The 24,049-nt window shown below is 36.2% G+C and overlaps 4 protein-coding genes across 5 annotated transcripts; 1 reads left to right on the top strand and 3 right to left on the bottom strand.

Annotated features, from left to right (window-relative positions):
* Positions 1–9,669: 9,669 nt before the first annotated feature.
* LOC110681745 lies at positions 9,670–10,517 on the bottom strand. Its single transcript, XM_021857872.1, has 4 exons — positions 10,495–10,517; positions 10,248–10,321; positions 10,041–10,132; positions 9,670–9,939 (listed from the first exon to the last, which is right to left on the bottom strand). The coding sequence occupies exons 1-4, from the start codon at positions 10,515–10,517 to the stop codon at positions 9,670–9,672; spliced, it is 459 nt and encodes a 152-aa protein (XP_021713564.1).
* Positions 10,518–11,484: 967 nt separating this feature from the next.
* LOC110681869 lies at positions 11,485–19,237 on the top strand. 2 transcript variants are annotated; one of them, XM_021858017.1, is made up of 4 exons: positions 11,485–12,251; positions 12,878–12,985; positions 13,165–13,255; positions 16,876–19,237. In XM_021858017.1, exon 4 carries the CDS (start codon positions 18,832–18,834, stop codon positions 19,045–19,047), a length of 216 nt encoding a protein of 71 aa, XP_021713709.1. In that variant the 5' UTR covers positions 11,485–12,251; positions 12,878–12,985; positions 13,165–13,255; positions 16,876–18,831; the 3' UTR covers positions 19,048–19,237. The 2 variants fall into 2 exon arrangements, with proteins under 2 accessions (XP_021713709.1, XP_021713708.1); XM_021858016.1 differs by lacking the exons at positions 13,165–13,255; positions 16,876–19,237 and having other exon boundaries at positions 11,487–12,251; positions 12,878–13,033.
* Positions 15,944–16,882, bottom strand: LOC110681870. Its single transcript, XM_021858018.1, has one exon. The coding sequence runs from the start codon at positions 16,754–16,756 to the stop codon at positions 16,547–16,549; it is 210 nt and encodes a 69-aa protein (XP_021713710.1). The 5' UTR covers positions 16,757–16,882; the 3' UTR covers positions 15,944–16,546.
* Positions 19,238–19,912: 675 nt separating the features above from the next.
* Positions 19,913–23,611, bottom strand: LOC110681744 (disease resistance protein RGA2-like). The gene has a single exon (XM_021857870.1). The coding sequence runs from the start codon at positions 23,609–23,611 to the stop codon at positions 19,913–19,915; it is 3,699 nt and encodes a 1,232-aa protein (XP_021713562.1).
* Positions 23,612–24,049: the final 438 nt, after the last annotated feature.

Genomic DNA, 24,049 nt, shown 5'->3' with positions numbered 1-24,049 from the left:
ATTTGGTGATATTTTTTGTAAAACTCAAGCTGTATGGTGAATTTATAGAGTTTTAAAAATATAGTATACTAGCCTAAAGATCATTTATCATATCTTGCAACAAACAATGACGACCCAAAAGAACGAACTTATTATCTCCATAATAGTATCCTTGATATATCTAGTAATTGCACTTATCGAAGACATAATTCCTTCATTTTTGTCACTCGTTATGCAGCCAAAAAGCAGCTAATTTATGCAGGTTAAACATCTTTATAGGTGTAGTCGGCTGGCACAAGTTGATTGGTAGTCAAGCTACATTTGTAGTTTCACTGATGTGTACATATTCCTCTTTGAGCCGTAGTACGATTTTGATGACGATATTATCTCCTCCTTTTCCTATCTCGACATTTGCTTATTCCTTTCCAAACTTCCTAATTACGTCACTAACCCTCAGCCTGACCCTAAACATCATTCTCTAAAACACCATTGCCTTTTTCTCATACTTGTATATTAATTACACCATTTATTACACCATTTTCGCGCACTCCTGGATTTTGCCTAATAATATGTTTCTACCCATAAGAATATAATCGATTAAAAAGATGCATTAGATAGAAAAACATAAATCAACCCAAAATAGATAATATGACAAAATCAATCAATTTTGGCTAACTTTAAATCATAATACATTCAGTATATTCAATCACTTTATTGTATGTATCGAAATATTTATGAAATTATTCACATTCTACATGTTATGCTCCAACTGATATTCGTAGTCGGTTGACATTAACTCATTGGCACTAACCCATTGGAAACTTCTTCCATTATAAATCGTATATGATTTATTAATATAAAAAATTATTAAAAAAAATTTGACAAACAACTCTTGTCGTTTTGTTGATATGCACATATATATTTCTCTTTAACGCTTAGTATAATTTCGATGACGATATGACTAACTATAAACTTAATCTAATAATCCAAAAGATATTATTTGCACATATTTTATCTTAAATCAAACTAAATCATAATTTTATACTCAAATTAAAATTAAATTAAAATTAAATAAATTATATTAAAATTATTTATTAATTAACAAATTACATTAAAACTATGTAGATATTATACTAGTTTTGTTCCCGGGCGATGTCCGGATTGTCCTAAACTTATTAGTTTGAATGTCAAAAAATATATGATTATATAATCCCTTTTGACAATGTAAAAGTATTTAAACGTACAATATCATATCGCTTATTTATATTATAGTTTACTTTTTGTAGTTTTATTTGTAGGTAGATTTATATGATATTATTAATTTGATATTGATTTATTGCACTTAAATTATTTCTAATGAATTGAAAGTATTTTAAGCACAATAAAATTATTATATTATTATTATTATTATTTATTTTATTTATTTTTCAATTTTTTAAATGATTTTCTATTTTTTTATTAACATATATTATAAATGAATCACATTTTAAAGAATTGGATGATGCCCAAATTGTTAATAAAATTTTAGGATAAAATTAGGTTAAAATGTTACATATGGACGTATAATGTCTTTTGATGATGAAAGATATTTAAACATACTATATCATTAGGGGTGGTTATTGGACAGGGCTACACATTGATAATAAGGTCGGGCCAAAATTTAAAGGGTTTAAAGCCTTTAATGTTTTAATGGACAGGGTCATTGAAAGACTTTAAGATATAGGGTCAATAAAGGGTTTTTATTGACAATCCATTAATATCAAAGAAAAGTTAAAGGGCTAATTTAATGGGCCAAATTGTTAGAAAGAATAAACCCAATTTTTAAAAAAATTAAAACGAATTAAGGAAAAAAAAAAATCCAATTTCGTTCATCCCCTCTTAAAAACCCTAAAATTGTTCAATTGATTTACAAATTCTTGCATATTTGATTCGTTCCTAAGAGTAATCTAATCAGCATTTTCGAGCTTTCGAGCATCCAAATTTAGTAGCTGCGACGGTGGTAAGGGTATGACCACAACGAGGATCAAGCGCATCTTCGTCGGAATCCCAAAACGATTCTTATGGATTGTACGTAGTAGTAGGTTGCAGCCATGGCTTGGACGCCATTGATGGAGAAGAGAAGAAGTGGAAACCCTAGGAGAGAGAAAATGAAGAGAAATTGTATGAGTTATCTTATTCATGGCGTTGGTTTGGTGGTGCTAGAGGTGGTTGGTACCTTATATACAGTGCATTAAAATTCCAATTCACAATCACAATTTTTTATTTTAATTAAACCAAATTGAAAAGATGAATCAGGAATTTTGGGGTTTTATTTTTGTTTTTTAAGTAATATTTATATTTTATATTTTCTGGGTTTTTGATGTGAATATGCATTGCTATTTTTTTGTTCATGTTCATATTAGCAGCTAAATGGAAGTATGTGGGTAAAGGCCCGTTAATGGCCCACTTCACTTATACCCCAACCCTAACCCGACCATAACCTTTATTGACCCTAACCCGACCCTCACCCACTAAATAATCATCATGACCCGCAATCAACTTGCCCCGCTTATGACCCGCAATGACCCGCCCAATAACCACCCCTATATATCATATATATAATAGTGTACTTTTTGTAGTTTTGTTTGTAAATAGATTTCTATGTTTTTATTCTACAAAAATTATTTTTTACTAATTATTACTTATTTTTACTTATTCTCTATTATTTTTATAAACTAAATAATTAGATGTTATTTTAAAGAACTTTTTTAAACGAATTTTATGATGGAAATAAAACTAAATTATACGATATTCATTAAAAGTTATGATTATATTTATTAAAACTAAACTTATTTTGCTTGCGTGGCATTTAAGTTAATTATTTCTAAATAAATTAATAACTTTTAATTTAATTGGTTACAACTAAAATTTGTGTGATGCACGGTTTGTTAGTATGTTTTTAAAAATAATTTTTCATATTTATGTGATTAAAATTGTTATTATATTAGTTTAAAAATATTAGATAAAATTCCTAATTTCAAAAGATAATATTTTGTATTTAATTAATTTGAACTTTAAAATCTCATTCGTCAATTTTTCTTATGTGTCATTTGAATTATATAATTGTAAAAGAAATTAATAATCTCTTATTTAATTGGCTCTTAAATTTATAATCCTACATAGCTCGTTAAGAAAATTAAATCCTACGTGGCTCTCTAAAAGCTCGGGGAAAAACTCCCCTTTATATATATACTAGTTTTGTGCCCCGGTGATGCCCGGGTAGTTTATGGACTTTTAAGATAAAATTATACTATTATGATTCAATTTGATTGAAAATAGAATTCTAAATTAACTATTTTTGCTACAAAGTCAATCTATATTGATACTTGGAGAAAAATTAAAACACTAAAAGATGTTGTCTTGTGGCCTAATTATAAATTTATTATTTGGTATTTTATCGAAGAAATAACTCTAAGCTAATAATCTTATTCTAAAATTCTATCCTAATTTGATTGAAAGTAGAATTCTTACCTATTTTTTTTATCTTATGAAATCTATCCAAGGTGGTGCAACACTTGACGGTTTTTTTTTTTTTTTTTTTTTTTTTTTTTTTTTTTTATCATATGAAGTCTATTTAAATCTATTCAAGGTGGCGCGAAACTTGGCAAAAAGTTGGAATGCCAAGTGTCGCTATTTTGTGACCTGGCTAAAAGTTTAGCTTTATATATGTGAAACGCTAAACATCGCCCGCAATTTACCATATAAAGCCCACAAATATGATTTGGTGTGACCATTATGCCCATTTTCTAAAATTGAAATAATCTCGGTTTAAAAAATGTGGAGCCGTACTGGCTCGTCGGGGGAGACCGGAGGGCAGGCCGGAGATGCGGGGGACGCCGGAGGTACGTCGTCGTCGACGGAAAACGAGGTAAGTCACCGTTAAAATTCACGGTTTAACGTCGGAGTGGCTCCGGCGCCTAGGATGGACGCCCAAACCGTAGCCTGGACGTCCAAGCCAGACGCCAGAACCACCAGAGTGGCGTCCAGCCCAGACACCCAGACCACCAGTCTGGCGTCCTGGCCAGGCGCTACTCTACTGGCTGAGGCGGCCCTGCCAGGCGCCAGTCCAGTGGCTGTGGCAGCCCTGGCAGACGCCACCCTTATAAATTAATTTTTTTTTTCTTTTTTGATTTTGTTGTTGTTTTTTATTTAATTTTTTAAAAAAAAAAAAATCGAAAATGATTTTTTAAAAAAATTCGAAATGGGTTTTTTTTTTAAATTAAATTTGAAAATTCGAAATAGGTTTTTTTAAAATTAAGTTTGAAAATTCGAAATGGTATATTTTTAAATTTAGTTTGAAAATTCGAATTGGGTTTTTATAAAAATTAAGTTTGATTATATATAATTATGCTTTTTTTTGTGTTAATTCTGTGTAAATATAGAAATTAAATGTATTATCCGTTAAATGTATTTATTGTAATATATAATTGATGCAGGAATATGGTGGAGACGGAAATGATTACAGTGGGATATTTGGACATGATGGTCCATTCGAAGAAGCTCAACAGGCGATTGATTGGGCAAAACAGGTTTCAATTGCAGCTGGATTTTGCTTGGTAGTAGTAACTCATAAATCTCAACAGGATGGTAGAATGGATCGCTTTTTGAGATGTGACCGTTATCGCAAAAGAGAAGAAAGAGATTTTCGTACAGCCACTCGGTTTGATACAAAGCGGAAAGGTTGTGGGTGTGAGTTCAGAGTAAAGGTTCGACAACTACGGAGTCGTGACGGTTGGGAAGTGATTGGTTACTCTAAATGGGGGTATCACAACCATGAGATGATAGTATATGAAGAGGGTCATCGACAACTGAGCGGCTTAAGTCCTGCTGCGAAACTAGTTGTGAAAGAAATGAGTGATGCTCAAGTGAAGCCTGCTAAAATATTAGCATCTGTGTTAGAGAAATTTCCAGAAGACCATCCAAACCGAAGACACATCTACAACGTCAGACAGCAACTCAGGTTTGAACGGTCAGAGGGAAGGAACCCTATACAACAGCTGCTACACCAGGCACAATCACGTGGTTACCTGTTCTGGTTTGATTCTGATGAAGATACAGCGGAGGTGACTCATCTTTTCCTTGTGCATCCTGATTGTGCTGATATGATCAAGTCTTGGCCATTTGTGATTTTGATCGACTCAACGTACAAGACAAACAAGTACAAGTTCTCACTGGTTGAGATCATGGGGATGACTCCAACGAACCAGAACTTTCTGATTGGTCATGCAATCATCAAGGATGAGACGGCTCCAAGTTATTATTGGGTGTTGGAGAAGCTGAGAAACTACATCGGGCCTAATGTTCATCCAGCAGCCATCGTCAGCGACTGTGAGGGAGGTCTCTTTGCCCCCATAGCAGAGCTGTTTCCCGAATCGAACCACTTATTGTGCACATGGCACATCAACAACTGCGTGAAAGTGAAAGCCTACAACCTTTTCAAGAAGAATTTGGAAATGGCAGAGAGATTGGTGAATGGTAAGTGGCGGAAGATCCTACAGGCTACCACAGAGGAAGCGTATGAGCGAGCATTGGCTAACTTCAGGGATTCGTACCAGTGGTGTCCGGCACTGGTGGACTATGTGATGCAGCAATGGGTCCCTCACAGGGAAAATTTTGTCAAATATTGGACAAACCAGGTACTTCATTTTGGGAACACTACAACATGTAGAGTTGAGAGCGCTCATAGAGCTACCAAGGACTGGATTGATTCATCGACCGCTGCTTTGGATACACTGTTCGCTAGACTGAACAAGTCAATTGAAACTCAGTAGAACGACATCAGGAACTCTCTAGAGGACTCCAGACGACGACATGGTACGATGTATAGCCATTTTATATTTAAGATTCTCCATGGTCGTGTGTCGCACTACTGCTTGGGGTTGATTCTCACTGAGCTGAACAGGATGAGGGACTTGGCTGACGAAGTGTATGCTCGGTGTGGGTGTGCTATTTCAGTAACTCATGGATTACCTTGCGCATGCACCATTCACCGCGTCATTACAGAGGAAAGGGCGTCGTTACATGTTGATCAGGTCCATTCATTCTGGAGGACGCTTGTTATTGGTGAGCATGCAGACATTCAAACGCGTGGCCTGAGCTTGTTTCCGCCGCTCTTATCCGGAAACAAGGTACATCCGAGGAGTAGAAAAACATAAGCACTCAGCTGTGCGTCGTGCGTCCTACGTGCACTGGGGTACAAACACCGCTGCAACACGGATGCGATCTTCACACCTCCGTGTTCCCAAACACCTAGCGCCTCGGTGTACAGTGCAGCCCTGTCCACCGCCAACAACTCTGCCAGCAAATCTGCCTGATCCGCATCAATCACAGCACAAAGTCGTTTACCCTCAACACGAATCCCCAGAATGGCCTCGACGTCATGTAACATGATCGTCATCTCACCGAACGGAAGGTGGAAAGAGTTTGTATCCGGCTGCCATCGCTCAATGAAAGCCGTGATCAGCGTACTGTCAATCTTATCGTGCATGGTGGCAGGAACGTGATTCACCCCAGTGCCCTCCAGTCGCTCGAACATCTCGCTCTCCGCCGGCCAAGCCTCAGCCCATGTACGCAAAAAGCTACAAGTCTTTTCCCGGGTATGACATTTCAACAACCCCGTAACTGAAGGCCTCTCCTGGTCCTCCCAAATACGGGCAGCTATGTGTCCTAGAAAGCTAGGAATCACACTCCCGTCAACAGGCCCACCGGGCACCTCACTCCTAACAACCCAAGAATCATTACCGGCCCTCGACCGTTTCCTGCTTGCCCCAGATACAGTGGACGCAGATGATGTGCCAGATCTACTAACAAACCTACCACCCCTACCCTTACGCACCTCCACCATATGTGTCTCGTACATGTCATCAACCCTCTGACTGAATGGACCGTAATCATCATACGGTCCACTGCCATCGTCCACATCCTCATCCTCATCTGCGCCCTCCTCCTGCTCCTCCTCCTGGTCACCCTCCTCAGCATCATCATCGTCATCCTCATCCCGACGGTGGATCCGTTCTCTACGAGCTGAGGCCGAAATACCACGGGATCTGACATGTCTATGCCCCGACCTCTCCACTGAATAGCTTCTACTAAGAAGCTCTACATTCTTCCCCGCACCATGACGACCCAGTGAATTCTACACAAAATTTTAAAATATATAAACATACAAAAATTTATACGAAAAATAGCTACCACTCCTAAATCAAATAAACTAAAAACATACAAATAATTGTAAACAAAATATAAACATAGAAAAAATACAACGAAATTGAAAAAATTTATAAAAATAAACAACAAAATATAAAAACAATTCAAAAATATATTACACAAAAAAAAAAAAAAAAAAATTAAAAACAATATTTTAAAACAAATATAAAAAAAAGGGGGGGGCGCCTTGGCTGGACGCCCAGCCAGCGGTGGTGGCGCCAGCTGCAGACGCCGCCACCAGTGGGCTGGCGCCTGGGTTGGACGCCACAGCCATGGCTGCGGCGCCTTTTATAAACGCCACAACCGTGGCTATAGCGTCCAGCCCAGGCGCCAACCAACTGGTGGCGGCGTCTGCAGCTGGCGCCACCACCGCTTGCTGGGCGTCCAGCCAGGGCGCCCCACCGCCGTCACGGCGGTTTTTCCCTTTATTTTTTATTTTACAAATTGTACCTTGCCTCCTTGGGACATCCTTCCCTCCGCCGCCGCCAATTCCTTGCCTTGCCGCCTCGACATTGCCGTTGTTTGAAATTTTTTTTTTTTTAAGAGAGGTTGAAAGAAGATGAGCAATGAGAGTGTGAGTGATGAGAGTGTGAGTGTTTTTTTTTTAAGGTCAAGGGCAATTTTGTCAAACCAAGTGAATTTTGTGGGCTTTATGTAGTAATTTGTGGGCGATGTTTAACAAATCCCTTATATATTAGTTATTATATGATATTAGATTAGATTTGTCACCTACATGGTTCGACACTTACGAAAAATTGGAATGTCGAGTGTCGATGCGGACGATGCCTCATAGCTTGGCTTCGAGACCGACTTTATACATTAGTGATGACTTGATTTGATGGTGAATTCAAGGGTATATGGTTTAAAAACCGTAAAAACAATGATGATTTATTGTAAAAGTTATATATATATATTTTATATATATATATATATATATATAGAGGAAGGCTCATGTAAGAACCCTCCTCTATATAAGAACCCAATCTTATATAAGAACCAATCTCAGCCCTTTATTAGTTTTGATCTAACCACCTAAAATGATCCTTTAGTAATGGCATTTCTGTAATTCTTCTTTTATGTTCTAAATTTTTTTGCCTACTCCTATGTTCTAAATTTAGTCTATTTATGTTCTAATTTTTTTTTTCCTATGTTCTAAATTTAGTCTACTTATGTTCTAAAGTTTTGTTTCCTATGTTCTAAATTTTTTCTACCTATGTTCTAAAGTTTTTTTTTCCTATGTTCTAAATATTCTTTTACCTTTTGCCTATGTTCTAAATTCAGTCTACTTATGTTCTAAAGTTTTTTTTTTTCTATGTTCTAAATTTTTACTACCTATGTTTAAAAGTTTTTTTTTCCTATGTTCTAAATTTTCTTTTACCTATGTTCTAATTTTTTTTTTCCTATGTTCTAAATTTAGTCTACTTATATTCTAAAGTTTTTTTTCCTATATTCTAAATTTAGTCTACTTATTTTCTGCTCATATAACTTAGTGCTAATTTAATTTGTTTTATTGGATTTTTTTTTTAAAAAAAAAACATTTGAAGTTTTTTTAGTTATTTATAAAGATAACCTATGTAGGAATTGAACCTACATCCTCTATGCATTTGCATAGTGCTCTTCCAATTGAGCTAATAGGTTTTATCATATGTTCTAAATATTATTTGCATATGTTCTATAATTTATTGCTTAAGCTCTAAATTTTTCAATCTAAGCTCTAAATATATATATGTTCTAAACTATTTTCCTATGTTCTACATTTTATTGTTTATGTTCTAAAGTTTTTTTGTCCATGTTCTACATATATATCCTATATTCAAATTTTTTTGTCTATGTTCTAAATTTTTCCTATGTTCTAAAGTTGTTCGTATATTCTACACCTATGTTCTAAAGTTTTTTCTACCTATGTTCTAAAGTTTTTTCTACCTATGTTCTAAAGTTTTTTTTTCCTATGTTCTAAATTTTTTCTACCTATGTTCTAAAGTTTTTTTTTTTTTTTCCTATGTTCTAAATATTCTTTTACCTATGTTCTAAATTCTTTTGCCTATATTCTAAATTTAGTCTACTTATGTTCTAAAGTTTTTTTTTCTTTCCTATGTTCTAAATTTTTACTACCTATGTTCTAAAGTTTTTTTTTTCCTATGTTCTAAATATTCTTTTACCTATGTTCTAAATTATTTTTTTCCTATGTTCTAAATTTAGTCTACTTATGTTCTAAAGTTTTTTTTCCTATGTTCTAAATTTAGCCATACCAACTACTCACAAACACTTATACAAATCAAATTGACTTGATGTTCTAAATTTTTGTTTCCATATACCCTCCATCTAGGAGAGACCATTCTGGTATACCATTTTAATTTGACTTCCTTTAATTCACCTAAAGACCTTTCTCTAAACTTATCAGAACTTACTTGAAATTATTAGTGAATTGAACTAGGGAAGCCCTCATCAGAAATAATTCACCGTCAAAGCCCCGCATTTTAAATACCTCTTTTGCTGATCATAGCCAGCAATGGTATCCCATGATACCTCTTCTTTGGCATTACCAACAAGTGGTTCATCAAGGCCGAATACACGTACGCCCATGGCTTCCAAACTAGTAATTGATTTACTTATCGATGGTGTTCCTGTAGAACTACTTCTTTCTCCAGGTTTACTCTGCCCTGACCTTTCACCAGCTTTGCTCTGCCCCTGGCCTTTCACCAGCTTTGCTCTGCCCTGGCCTTTTCACCAGCTATTTGCATGATGGAGACCAGAGCCTCAAGCTCAGCAGGACTAAAGCTTCCTTTCTTTAGGAACTCAACCTTCTAAAAGTATACCAGCAACAAAAACATCAGTTCAATGCTAGATGCGAGCAATACTCTCTTCGATATCAAAATAGGGCATATAGCATCTATAAGGACAATATCAACTATCAAGGTTAAATTATAGGCAATAATTACCAGCTTATGAGGACTTTATCAGTGGCCTAAATATTAAAACACATAGATCGCTGTCATTTGAAATGTTTTCCCCCCCAACATTACTCTCTCCACTTTCTCTCTTTCCATTTGGGAGCCTGAGTGCTAGCTGACAAGTAACTATGCTGAAATTATACAGGCTAACAGAAAGAAAAAAAAATAGAGTTAATTGATAAAAGCAGATTCAATAACAAAATATAACTGAATTAAGTACTAATAGCGATGAAATTGAAATAGCATAAACAGATATGACGTCCAAAATATGTAAAAAGAAAAGCCAAAAAAGATGAAGGAGCTTAAACTTTGAAATCACCTATCCCTAATTTGAACATCCATTAGTGAACCACCATTGAGGCTTGAAGCAAGGTTTTCTATCAGTCTAGGGATTTCGCAATAAGCCGGTACACCGTCAGCCGGCGAAACAGCCTCATAGCCATCACCGACAGCAGTGCTGGCCTCCACCAGCCATTAATTCGAAATCGAAATCCGCTAAAATCAGCAAAAATCGAACCCTAAATTCGAACACTAAATCTCCGAAATTCGAAATCTAAAATCGAACTACAAATCCGCAAAAATAAGCAAAAATCGAACTCTAAATTCGAATCCTAAATCCGCAAAAATCGAACCCTAAATTCGAACCCTAAATTTGCAAAAATCGAACTCAAAAAAATCAAACTCCATGCGAAATTCATTAAAATCAAATCAGAAAAATCGAACTCATGCAAAATTTATGAAAATCAAAACAGATAAAACGCAAATATCAAATCACAAAAATCACTGAAAATTCGTGAAAAAACAAACAAATGGTCGAATATAATCATACCTGAATTGTGATATCTAGAGTTTTTTCGCCAAAATTTGCTCTTAATTTGTGAAATTTAACTTATTTTATGATTGATGTTGTTGATTTTAACCGAGAAAATGAAGGAAAATTGTTGAAAGTTCTTCGAAGTTCAGCTTCTGGCACTTTTGAGGAGAGAGAAACTCACAAACAGTTAGATTGAGGAGAGAGAAAGTGAAAGCTGTTTGAGTTTGAGGGTTTGTGATTTGTTTTAATCGTGGCCGTTCATATCAATCTAATCTTACGATTAAGATTAGTTCTTATATAAGTAGGGTTCTTATATAAGGAGGGGTTCTTACCGGATCCCTCCCATATATATATATATATATATATATATACTTCTCCATTTTTCCATGATTGGAGTTTTAGGAGAAATTAGAAAAAGTAATAAAATATGGAGGTAGTGAGGTTGGCGGAAAATAAAAAATTGTATAAAATAAAAGTAGTGGAGAAAATTGGAGAAGAGATAATATATATATGTTTTTTTTTTTTAAGCAAAAAGTTTGCTCTATATCGGAAAGAGAAATTTGAAGAAATCCGACCGGCCGACCCAATGACTCTCTCGACTTGGGAACACTTAATTGCACCGGAAAGTGACCTGGCCCCGCTATTTCCTGCTCGTTGGCTCGCTTCACTGCCCATACTCAGTCACTTTGGATTCTCCTTCTAGTTGGCCAATTAGGGGTACACGTACACCGTGCAATCACTCAACTATATCTGTCAAAATTCCAAAATTTCAGTTACAAACTCAATCAAAATCCTTATCTTTTTTTGCCGCCATCATTCTCTGTATCTCAAACAATCAAACCTTCAACTCAAACCCTAATATCCAAATCAAATCATCGAAATTTCCTGGAAAAAAATGTCTAGAAACGAAGAAGATGATCCGCAAATCAGGGTTTTATACGACCTCTGTTCTATGATTTTTCATATTCTCCGGTATCCAACTCCGATCACACTTCCTTTTCCCTCTTCCTCGTTATCAATCCGCCGTAATACGACGCCGTATTACCCGACACAGATTTCTCCGGAGTCGTTTGCTTGTTTGTTCTTGGGAATTTCGCTAACTTTGATGATACTTGGATCAGTGGCGTTTCTGATTGGATTTATATTGATGCCATGGATTATTGGACTTGTTTTGGTCTTTTATTTTGCTGGGTTTCTCTCCAATTTGTCTGATTTTGGACGTTCTTTTCTTTGCTGGGCTTTATCTCCCCAACATGTTCCTGGTAAGGGTTCTTCTTTTTTTCCAATTTAGGGTTTTTTTAGCCCTTTTTTTTCTTGGTTTATGTATATTTGATTATATTCATTCTATTTCTGTAATTATAATGTGTGATTTTGTTATTTGATTGAAATGATGTATATATATGGTCCATGTTTTTTTGTAAAGATTAATGGAACCTGTTGTTTTTAAGTAGTTAGCTACCTTTTTGAACCGAATAACTGGCAAAACCTCAATTTTATACTATGTTCGCACTTGCTAATCAATGTTTCCTTTTTGAGAATAGATATTTGGAACATTCTGTTTTGGAACAGAATAGCCAGTTTCAAGTAGTGTCCAGTCAATTATGTATCAATCAATATCCGATTCACTTGGTTGGTCTGAGGTTGTCTACGATAAGCATCCTTTAGTTTATATGCTAGAATTGTTAATGCAAGTTTGTGTAGTTCACTAGTTCTAGTTTTTATTGAATAAAGAGAGACAATTTTTGGATTCTGAATCTTTAGGAAATTGAAGCCCATTGTTGAGCTTCTAAATTTTAGTTCCTTCATGTGCTTAATTGTTGTTCTATAAACTTAAGTTTGGTTAGCCATAGTGCATGTGCTAATTGTGTTTTGGTTGTATTCTTTTCAGCTTGGAAACGCTTATAAGGACGGCGTGGGTTGTCAACTGTAGAGAGAACTTTTGGGTTGCTGAAATGTGGTTGCGGTCTCTTGTCCTAGTATATTAGTGTTGTAACTTGTAAGAATGTTTTTCTCTTTAATGAATACTAGATGACTGGTTTTTGGATTCTCATACTCTTGCTAAAATTATGCATTTGTGATAATTGATCATTTTTAAAATAGGCCAGAAATAGCTGTGTGTTGGGTCTGGTGGTAGTGTATTATTGACTAGTGTTTAAACATTCTCATTCTTTTCAGCTTGGAAATGCTCATGAGGATGATATGGCCTGTCAATTGTAGAAATTCGGTTGCTGAGTTACGTTGGCTGAATCTTGTCCACATTAGTGTTGTAAGATTGTTTTTCTGCTCTATGAATGCTAGTTGACTGATTTCTGCATTTTTATCTTATTGTTAAACATATAAATATATAGTAATTGCTCATTTAGTTTTTATGTATGCCAAAAGTAATTGTACCAGCCAAATTTTGCTGTTCTGTAGTGCTGGAAGTAATTTCTTGGATACTGTTTAGACATTTCTGTTTATTTGACTCTGGATTTGGTGTAAGTGCCTAAGTGGTAGACTCTGGATAATTTAGTGTTGGGTCACTTGGATGTGCTTTGTTTTGGCTCGGAAGTCAGAATCAAATTACTAAGTGAGTAGGTTTTAGGGTTTTCTGTAAGGTCTGAAGTCAGGTTCTGTTGTGGCAATGTTGTCTCTTAAACTTCCTTTAGCTTTCTTCCTTCCGAGTCTTCTTTTTGATCAACCTTCATCCTTGTACCTTTTTATGGCTTTATATCTCTTCTGGGTACTCATTCAGCTACAGATCATTTCATTGTAGTGAAATTTCCATCTGTTACTGAACACCTTTACTGGAAATCCTACTATGACTGCAGACTTCTTGCATTTTTGCAATCATGTCCAGGAAATGGATGACTTAACCAAATGAAATGGCGCTGTGCTTAAGAACATGCAGAATCAGGTTTCTGTACCATAAAATCTAAATTTCATTAGGGGTTTCTGCATTACAGAATTAGTTACTAGCTTCTTTTTTTTTCCCCTAGAAAACCTCCTCCTAGTTTTGCCATGTACAATAATTTCTTTGCAACTATTTTCATACAGTGTAGTGGACTTAGCCTAAAAGAAGTACAAATGTACAGCTTAAACTTATTGCAGCATATAGACTTAATGAATATAGTGTTGTAGTGCTGTTGAAAAGTGTTGTTTGTTGTTTCTTTAAATATCCGGGGATTTTTATGCCTAGGTTTATTTGGTGATCATGCCTTTGTATCAAACCTTTAAGAAGGGTAAAGGGTTGTGATTGAGTAGAGTTAAAAAGTGTGAGTGCTGAACACCCTGAACACAGGAAGGGATGAGATTGGATTTATTTAAAAATAAACATACAGAATTGATTTACATGTTTCACAGTTCCTTTTCGTCCTCGTAGTAAAAATCACACTTCAGCTGTTCTTGTAGCCCCAAAATTCTTTACTTTCTGTGCTTACTTGACCTGACATTTGAGATACAAAGATGCTAGACACTTACTAATGAAATTAGAAGTTAGCACCAAGGTGCGCTGCAGATGAGCAGACAGATGAAGGGGTCTGCATATGAAAAGCATAAATGAATTACTTTAGACCAAAAAAATAAAAATAAAATTTGTAGCCATATTTTTAACTACTAGACGGGGCTTTGAGACCAAAAGGATAGTAAATACAATCACATGCTGTGTGTCTCGGACTCTTAGTTTCCCGGTCATATGCTACTGTAATAAAATGACGATGAGAGCGAGAAAGAAAAGTGGAATAAAAAAATACAGAGAACAATTGTGCCTCCTCTTGAATTTCACTGTGAACTATTACCTGGTAGCTGGAATTCCATTCCTGGTGATAGCACTACGCTTAATATAAATGCCAGCAACACCAGGGATACTCCCCAAAGTGCCATTTGTTTTGTAATCTTGAATTTCTCTGGATACAGTGGTTTATGTTCTATTGGGAAGGGATAACTAGATCAGAAAGAAATGGTCTATGGAAATAGTCGAAATACATGGGTTCAACTCTAGCACCATTTTTCATTCTATTTTATTTATATTTTTCTAAAATTTTAATTTATTTTATTTTATTGAGGGTTTGGAGTAACTTGAACAGCCTAGATTTCTTTTGAGGGTTTGACCAGACTCTGTCTGTGTGTGTGTTGTAGTTTGACTAGTTTCCTTTTGACCCTTTCAACGTAAGTGAACGCAATTTGGCACAAACTCTTAAGTTGAACAGTAAAAAGAACCGCAACTCTTTTTCTTATGTTTTAACTTTTAAGGTTTGATTTGTCCATCTTTTTCACCACAATTATATTTGTCTATAGTGTTAAACTGTTAATTTTAGATATTTAATACGAACTACTAAATTTATTTGCATATATATATATATATTTTATCTTTTTCGGGTCAATTTAGATTCATTATTTGACTAGATCAGATTTAGTTTTTCTTTTTTAGGTTAAAGGTTTTGTTACTCTTATCAAATTTGTCTCTATTTTTTTTCCTGTTACAGTTTGATCAAACTTCTTTGAATCCCCTAGCTATTTAAAAAAAAAACAGAGTAGAATCTCTTTTTCCTTTGTGGGATATGTCAAATATGCTTTTGTTCTGCTAAAATTACTTTAACAAGTATATTTAAAATGCTATGCTAATGTTCTACGCGTTTATCAGGCTTACATATGCTATTATGCTATTGCCATAGCTGTCACGGTCCGAGTGGTTTGACACCGGATCGTGCGGCGCACTCTTATCTTTTAGAAACAAGAACGCAAGCCTAGAGTGAGAGAGGTTCGTGGGCACACAGCAACACGGACCAAAGGTATCTCAATGAGGCAATCGTTAGTAACGAGTGCAGGGTCGGGGCTTGTGATGGCCGATACTTCGAAGCGGGCACAAGCGGAACCGACAAGGATGTAGGCGTCTTTGAGAGTCTCTTGGTTTGGTGGGGAGCTTTAAAACAAGGCAAACACAATATCTATAAAGGCTTAAATCAACACACAAGTCTTAAAGCAAGGCAACCCGAATAGGAGCTTTTTCATTCATTCAACCATCGCTCCATATAGAGCTTTATATTGCTTACATGGAGAAATACTAGTGAACACTGAAATGACAGTAACACAATAATCTCCTCTAGCGCCTAAACTACTTACACGAATACATTGAAAGTTTAACATAAGCTAAATAAAGACATAAGAGGTTGGATCCTAACACATAGCCATAGCCAAGGGTGTTATTTGTTAACACAAACTTTAGGTCAATGTCATATTTGATGATATACTATAGATTTTGCATCACTCTGCAGAGTGCAAAATCTTTATTGTTGTCATGATAGTTTGTGATTTGCTGTTTGTTAGTTAATACATTCTCTTGTTGTCAAGTGATTACTGTGTAGTTTATGCTTTGCTGCAATTACGTGATTGTTAAAGATCAAGTATTTCTCAGTGGTCTGAGTATAGAAATTGTAATATCATTAAACATCTTTAAAGGATTACATTATAGGAGTGTCAAACATCTTAAAGTAATGGATTTGAATGCCAACAAACCAATAAATAACAAATCAAAATAGCAGACAGTTGAAACATGAAAATCTCAGCATAGGAGTGAGGGCTAGTTGGTGTATATATGGACACCAACAGCAATTAGGAAAATGGTGATGAGGCAGAAGTAGATGACGGTGTGGACTATTATTGACATCCCACTGGTCTGCAAGCTTCCAAACTCCACAACTCTGTTCTTTCCGGGCAGCTGAAACAGCAGTCCTGGCGTCAACAGAATAAACAGAACCAACGCAACCACCACTGGTCCCCAATCTGCCATTACTCTTTCTCTGCCTTACTGATTGCCCTGTTTTTTTTTAGATGGCTTCTTGAGTGATGTATTGATGGTGATTGGTGTGATATTTTGGAGATTAAACAGAGTCTCATTTATATATACAGGATAGTTTCTGGGCCAGTAGATTGGGAGATAGAGAGAGACAGATTAATACAACTTGATTAGTGCTCAGACAAAAGAGGTGACCCAGTCTGGAAGGAAACATCACGAGATCGAAATCATGGAACTTGATAGGGATTTAGGATTGATTCTGTACTTCATGGTAGATGACATCCCGTAGAGGGTTACCTTCAGCTTTTGCTTTTATCTCAAGTTAGCCTCTAAAAGAAAACCAGTTTGTCCTCATCTAGAGCATCTTCAATGCTTTCTTTCTAAATATGGTAATAATATGGTAATAATTAAAAGTCGTTTTTATATATAACTTATTAGCTGTTGATTTTGTTTATGACTATTGTGTTTTATTTAAAGTATTACTTATTGTTGGCTTATTTGAATTGGTAATGTGCTGATTGAGTACCAATAGAGGTAATGTTAGGCTGCTGGTTTCCCGTAGGTAATGTGGGTTTATATATTTTGTCTTACTACAGTTTTATTACACAAAATGAAAATATTACCAAAAAAAAAACCTTTTTCATAGACATGAAGGTTTGAGGAGAGGAATTTTGGCACGGAATCGTTGATTTAGTTGAATAAAAAAAGACAGTGAGAATAGTGTATTGTTTTTGGGGAAGTGAGAAAATATAGTGACATTACATGATTTTGTTGAATTAAGTTGATTAAAGAATAGAAGTTAGTGGATGACATATCACACATTCTCACCCATATGAAAGACAAGTTTTTAATTAGAGATAATAATTTTTGGAAAAATGAGGTTTTCTTTTAAGAATGGAGGGAGTAATTTATTACATGCACATCACCACATGGGAAGTAAATGAGTACAAATGAAGGATGGATAAAAGAAGTGGATTCCTTTCTTTCTGTAGTCTATTGAATGGAGTATATAACCTTTAATTTCTAAGTGGTGAGTCTTTATTAGTAGCATGTATTAATATGAAGACGCGATATTAAAGTTGGACATAAGGTTGGTACTATTTGGTATGAGAAACAGAGAAGAAATCCGAAGTCAATATCAATTGTTTTATTCACCAAGTAAGGTTTATAATTGGTTGATGATTCATTTTGTAATCTTGAGGTCTTAAGATTGAATCCTTCCTTGTGATAGAATGATGATTGCATATTAAACCCCTCACTTCCAAGAAAATGAGGGTTATAGTCTGGTTAGAGTGTTTTTTTCCCCTTCATTTAGATAAAAATATGTCAAGTGTTATTATATACATGTAAATAGCGTGGTTTTGGCCTTGAGAGTATTATAACTTACCTTTCATAAAGTATGTACATACATATGTCTGTTTTCATTCTCTCGAGTAATGAGTGGCATATAAAATGTGAAAGGATCTTTGCTGTATCTAATCATGTTTAGCTTTATCAATCTTGTTAGACAAAATAGCTTTTGATAACCAGCCTAGTAGCCAACTCAAGAAAAAAAAGAAGCCTTGCATACGTTTTCCAAGTCTTGAGTCCACAACTTTACACATTGCCTGCTGCTTTTTCCGACGATCGAAAACTAAAGCAAAGGCAAAGCACCCATAAAGAAGATAACACACACACACAGACAGTAATTCTTAACTATATTGTGAAGCGTAAATTGGAAAAACAGTTGTTTGATCTACTAAAGCAAACCCACTAAGTGTTTTAAAACATCTATACCTTTCCTGATCCCTTCCCTCCTTAGCTTTTTTTTATTACCCCACTTCTCTTCTTTTGCTTCTCTTTTCCTTCGTTAGCTTGTCTTCCTTCCCTTCATTCTTATCCTTCTTCACCAAGGAATTCCCACTCATTTGCTCTACATATTCCCTCTGAATTCTTTCCTTCTCCTTACACTTTTCTAAAGACTAAGAGAGAGACAGGTGTTTGCTAGAGTGACACTTAAAGAAATAGCACTTGAGAGAAGCAGAGGGAGGGTGAGAGCAGGAGTCAGGAAAAAAAAAACAGAGAGAAAGATGATGGTAGATTGGGGGCCGGTGGTGGTGTCTGTGGGGCTGTTCATATTGTTGTCGCCAGGGTTGCTGTTTCAACTGCCTGCGAGAACAAGGATAGTGGAGTTTGGAAATATGAGCACCAGTGGGATTTCTATTTTGATCCATGCTGTTATTTATTTTTGTATCCTTACTATCTTGACTATTGCCATTGGCATCCACATACGTTCTGGTGTATAATCGATTAAAGGTCCCAGAATTCTGGCCATCAGCAAAAGCTTTGGGTTTCTTTGTTTCTTTACTTCTTTCTGTTACCCAACTGTAATTTTATTTCTCCTTCAGCTTCTAGATAGAGAGTTGTAAAGTTTTCGCGCTCATATTAAGGGAAGATTATATTTGACTGGTCGTATGCTATACCCTTTTTGCTCAACTTATTCTTCTCGTTGTAACATAATATTACTTTTAGCTCAAAGCTGCAGAGTGTGAGCAGTTGGAAAACAAAATAAATTGATAAGATTTAATCATGTTTTATAAACACAGTTCTGATATTTTAGTGTCCAACAGGTTGCTCTTGCTTATTATTTCGATTTTCATGTTGTGTTCTAGTATTAGAAGGCATTCTAGACACCATGATAAGCTCATGCTTATTGCCTACTGGTATATGCTTTTTTTTTTTTTTCTTAATTATTATCTTTACCGCAATATTATTAATGTTGTATCAGGATTAATATATACTTTGGAAAACATAATCACCATTCATATAGCAATAGTAAAAGAATGGCGAAGTAATACAATGATAATTACGGATGTAATTACCAAGCAAGACCATACTTTGAGGAAAAAAAAAAGTAACGGTCAGGATCAATCATTGATTAAGACTGTACTACTCTTTTTATTTTTTATTTTATTTTGAAACCTTGTACTTGTATTATTTGTACAGCTTCAGCCAAGCGGAAAATAATCTGAAGGATTTGTGTAAAAGATGATAAAATTCTCTTTATATGATACATTCAAGGCTATACAAGACAAAATGAAAGGACCCAAAAAAATAAAAACAATAAAAAATGATAACATTTGCTAGAAATTTGAAATTTCTCAAATACCATTAGGTATCTGCAGCTATAATGGGTATGACGATGTACTTAACATCTGTGAGTGCACGAACATTAGATCTGTTCTGTGAGGTATGTCCATAACGCCATGACTTATGGAGCAGTACCCGAGCATGTCTGATCTTGTGCCAGTCATCCCCTGTAGGCTCTCTACAACGTTCCATTAAAGCAGAACACTCGGTAATCTCAACTTTCTTCAGAGAGTTTACTTCCTTGAGTTCATTTGGCAGCCTTGTTACAGCCTCACAGCTTTTAATCTGAAGGTGCTGGAGTGCTGTCAGGCAATTTATCCAAGATGGCAATTCTGTCAGGGAAGTGCAAGCTGATATACATAATGATTTAAGAGTTTTGACACTCTTCAGTCCCTCAGGGAGAGTCTTCATTTTTGGGATATCTCTCAGGGTTAAATGGTGAAGACTTGCCAATGAGGTCCATGGATTTGATACGTAATCAGAAAGGTCGAGCTCTTTGCAGTTGGAAATCTCCAGCACCCCCAGGGATTTGAGGTTCGACAATTCTGATGCCAATGAACTCAAAGAATGGCATTTTTCAATCACAAGCTGTTTTAAAGAAGCGAGCCCACCTAACCCCTTTTTGACTTCTGCGAAGCTGCTGAGGGTTGAGCAGTCCTTAATTTGAAGGCATTTGACTATGGAATGAGTCTCAGTAGGAAAATTCTTTGAACTTTCTTCTAGAAGCATCTGATTGATGTTGCGCAAGTCTAGTTCTTCAACTCCTGAGAATAAAGGCATTGATCGCAGCTTTGGGCAGTTCCATATCCTTAATTTGGAAAGACGAGGAAAGGATGGAATTTGTTCTTTAGATTTTATCGGCACTTTTTCCTTCCACCATCCTTTTAACTTGTAGAAGTTGTGGAGGTTAAGCTCTTCCAGATTTTGGAAGAATGGAGATGCAGGACTAGGTTCTTGGTGGAAAGGTTCTCTCTGCACATATTTTACATTAGCCATATGTCTCAGGGTGAGTCGTTTGAGGTATTCAAGTTTCCCAAACGGTGGGAGATGTGTGCATTTGTCACATCCTTCAATGCTGATTTCAATCAAATTCGGGAGAGAAGAAGCCAACATACTCACCCCTGCCCAATCTGGAAAGTCTTGCCCTTTATATCCTTCTATACAGAGGATTTTGAGTTCTGGGTTTGGTTGAAGATTATCAAGAAGTTGCCTGTGAGATACTTTTTCTTGATTGGAATTGTGTGAACTCTGTGAAGTATCTTTACAATTTGAGACCGTTTTTGCCCAGCTGATTTTTAATTTGTCTAGATGGATTTTCTCGTTCAACTTTGCCTTTGAGGCTTCTTCTATCGTGGCTGTCCAACCTCTTTTCAACTCAATTTCCAGCCGTCCTCTCAAGTCGTTGAGGTTCTCTAGAGCTTTTAATCCACTGCTAACCATGTCTTCTCTTAAGAAGTTGAGTTTTTCCAGAGCTTTCAACCCACTGCTAACCATGTCTTTGCAACAATCCTGACCAACTACAAAACGACTCATCGTCTTGAGCTTAGTTAATTGCTCCACGCCTAGAGGCATGCAAGGCAAGCTATCACACTCATCAACCTCAAAACGTGTAAGGTTTGTTAGTTCACCAAAGTTACCTAGTAATCTTCTCAGTTTTGTGCAGGAGTTGAGTTTCAGTGTTTGCAAGTTGTACAATTTTGTGACCGACTTCGGGAGAGTTTCCAGACCATCATTCCTGGAGAGATCTAGGTATCTCAAATGGATCAACTTGCCAATAGATATTGGCAATTCCTCTATTCCAAGATCATGCAAGTCCAACACCCTAAGGCATTTAAAACTGGAGATCAACGTGTTGCACTGCAATGAATCTATCTTTGCGTCACAGTCTGGCTCCTTGACTAAGAAAAGTGCCCGTAAACTCTGAGCTTGGAGAACGGATGATGAGATATTCTTCAACGAGTCTTGATTACATGTCAAAGAAACATGTTTGCATGTTGTTTCCAGACTAACCCCTTTATCTGTCATGTGCAAGCTCTCAACCCCTGCTGAATATTGCAATTCTTTTCTACACATAATATGAGTCATCTTACAAGTGACTATTTTTCCCAAGCAATCAGTGGTGACGTCCTCAAAGAAGCAGCGTCGTGACAATTCCAGAAAGTACTTCTCTGCTGCATCCTCCAAACTTTCACCCTGGTTGGGTGGGTGAACGAATCCTTGTGCTATCCAGAGACTAATCAGGTCGTGTTTGTTGAAACGAAAATCTTCAGGAAACAAAGAACAATAATTCAAGCAAGCTTTAAGCCGAGTTGGGAGATCATTGTAGCTCACATGTAAGACATGTTCAAATTTGTCCTTGTTATCTTTCAATTCTTTAGTGAAACATGACCACTGATCTTTGTTTTTGTCATAAAGAAAGCTTGCTGCAACCTTTACAGTAAGTGGAACAAAATCACAATTTTTAACAATTTCCGTCACCATTGTAGTCTTTTCTTCAATCTCTTGTGAGTCTTTTCCAAAAGCAAATCTGTTGAACAGACGCTTTGAATCATCCTCTGACAGCCCCTGTAATTTATAGAACTTCATAATTTCATTTTTTGCAAAAATTGGCCCCTCAAAGAGCCGTGTAGTCCATAAAATTCGACTTCCTCTTGCACCTGCTGCTAATAACTTTTTCAAAGGGGACCCGTATTTTTTTATGGAAACATGATCTAGGACAAGTAGATAGAGCTTCCCTTCAATCTCTTTCCGAAGTCGGCGCTCGTAGTTGTTATTTACATCTTCATCTTCTTTTTCTTTAGTAGTAAAGGAGTTTTCCATGTTTTCTTCATCTTTACTAGTACTAGTATTAGGATGGATCCCAGAAGTATCAATACTTCGACATCCCAACATATCACGAAATGTCAACCCATTGAGATGCTGAGATTTAGCAGGTTTTGGATTTCGCCTGTAATTAGACCCCCTATTTGCAAAAGAGCACACAATTTCTTGAATGATTTCCCTCTCATTAGCTATCTCTGAGACCTGAAACCACATTCTTAAGTCAAAATGATTCTTTACTCTTTCGTCGTCATACACTAACTGAGCCAAAGCTGACTTCCCTATTCCTGCTGATCCAGTTATAGGAATGACAGAGACACTTGTTTCGTTTTCTCTGTGTTTAAGTAGATTATCTATGATATTATCCTTATATCTTTGTCTCCCAATAACTTCATTTTCAGAGAGAGTGTAATCATGAGGAGGGTCGACTGAGCTTACAGGAAGATCGTCATCAATTGAACCATGCTGCTCCTCCAATTTCTTCCCTAGCTCGCCTAAGACTTTGCTTAGCTTGGCCATTGGCGAAGAGGGGACAGAAAAGGAGAAGCGAACACCGGCCTTCTCTGTAATTCTGTTACTGGCACTGACCACTCTATGCAAGGCATATCTGAGATTTCTTTCCAGATCTGCAGCAGCAACTCCAGAAAGCCTTCCACTACGATAGCGAGCAATGATTTCATCAACGAGGTCATCAGCTTGATACAGCGGAGCCCCCAGATTCTTGAGGCTACTACCACTCGAATGATAATTTTTTTTCATTGCTGCTGCCACTGCACCGTTAACAATAACAATTGATTCCCTCAAAGCCTGGAGTTCTTCCATTGAAGATAATAGCTTCTCATTTTCTGAGTCACTCAAGGTTCTCTTGAGGTTCACCAATGTCACTTGTTCTGCCGACATTCTTGCTTTTGTTGGCCGTTACTAGTCAAGGAATGCTGATTATTGTACAGGAATTTAGTGGCAGGTGATGAATTCTGTAGAGAGGGTAAGAGGTTTAATTGTTTGATTAATTGATCCAAAGTTTTTAATTTTTTTTCTTTTTTTCTCCCCCCCCTCCAATGATCCCTACATACACCACCCCCACTCACTCAGACAGCTGGCCATAGAATCAAATTACATAAACATTAAAATACTATATTATTTATGCATTTTTCAAATTCCGCCAAAAAGTTGATTTGCAACTGTAGTAATTACGGAGTATAACCAATCTAAGCTTGACATAGTGAGAAAGATTGTACCTTCCAACTTTGAGATTGGGGCCGGAATTCAATCCCCACTAGAGGTATTTTGAGGGTAGAGATCCCTTATATTTCCCCCTTACTATATTACTCTCAAAGT

This window comes from Chenopodium quinoa, unplaced genomic scaffold (genome assembly GCF_001683475.1).
Source record: "Chenopodium quinoa cultivar QQ74 unplaced genomic scaffold, ASM168347v1, whole genome shotgun sequence".
Lineage (NCBI taxonomy): Eukaryota > Viridiplantae > Streptophyta > Magnoliopsida > Caryophyllales > Amaranthaceae > Chenopodium > Chenopodium quinoa.
Note: the sequence above shows the minus strand (reverse complement) of the source record. Positions and strands in the feature narration are given on the sequence as shown.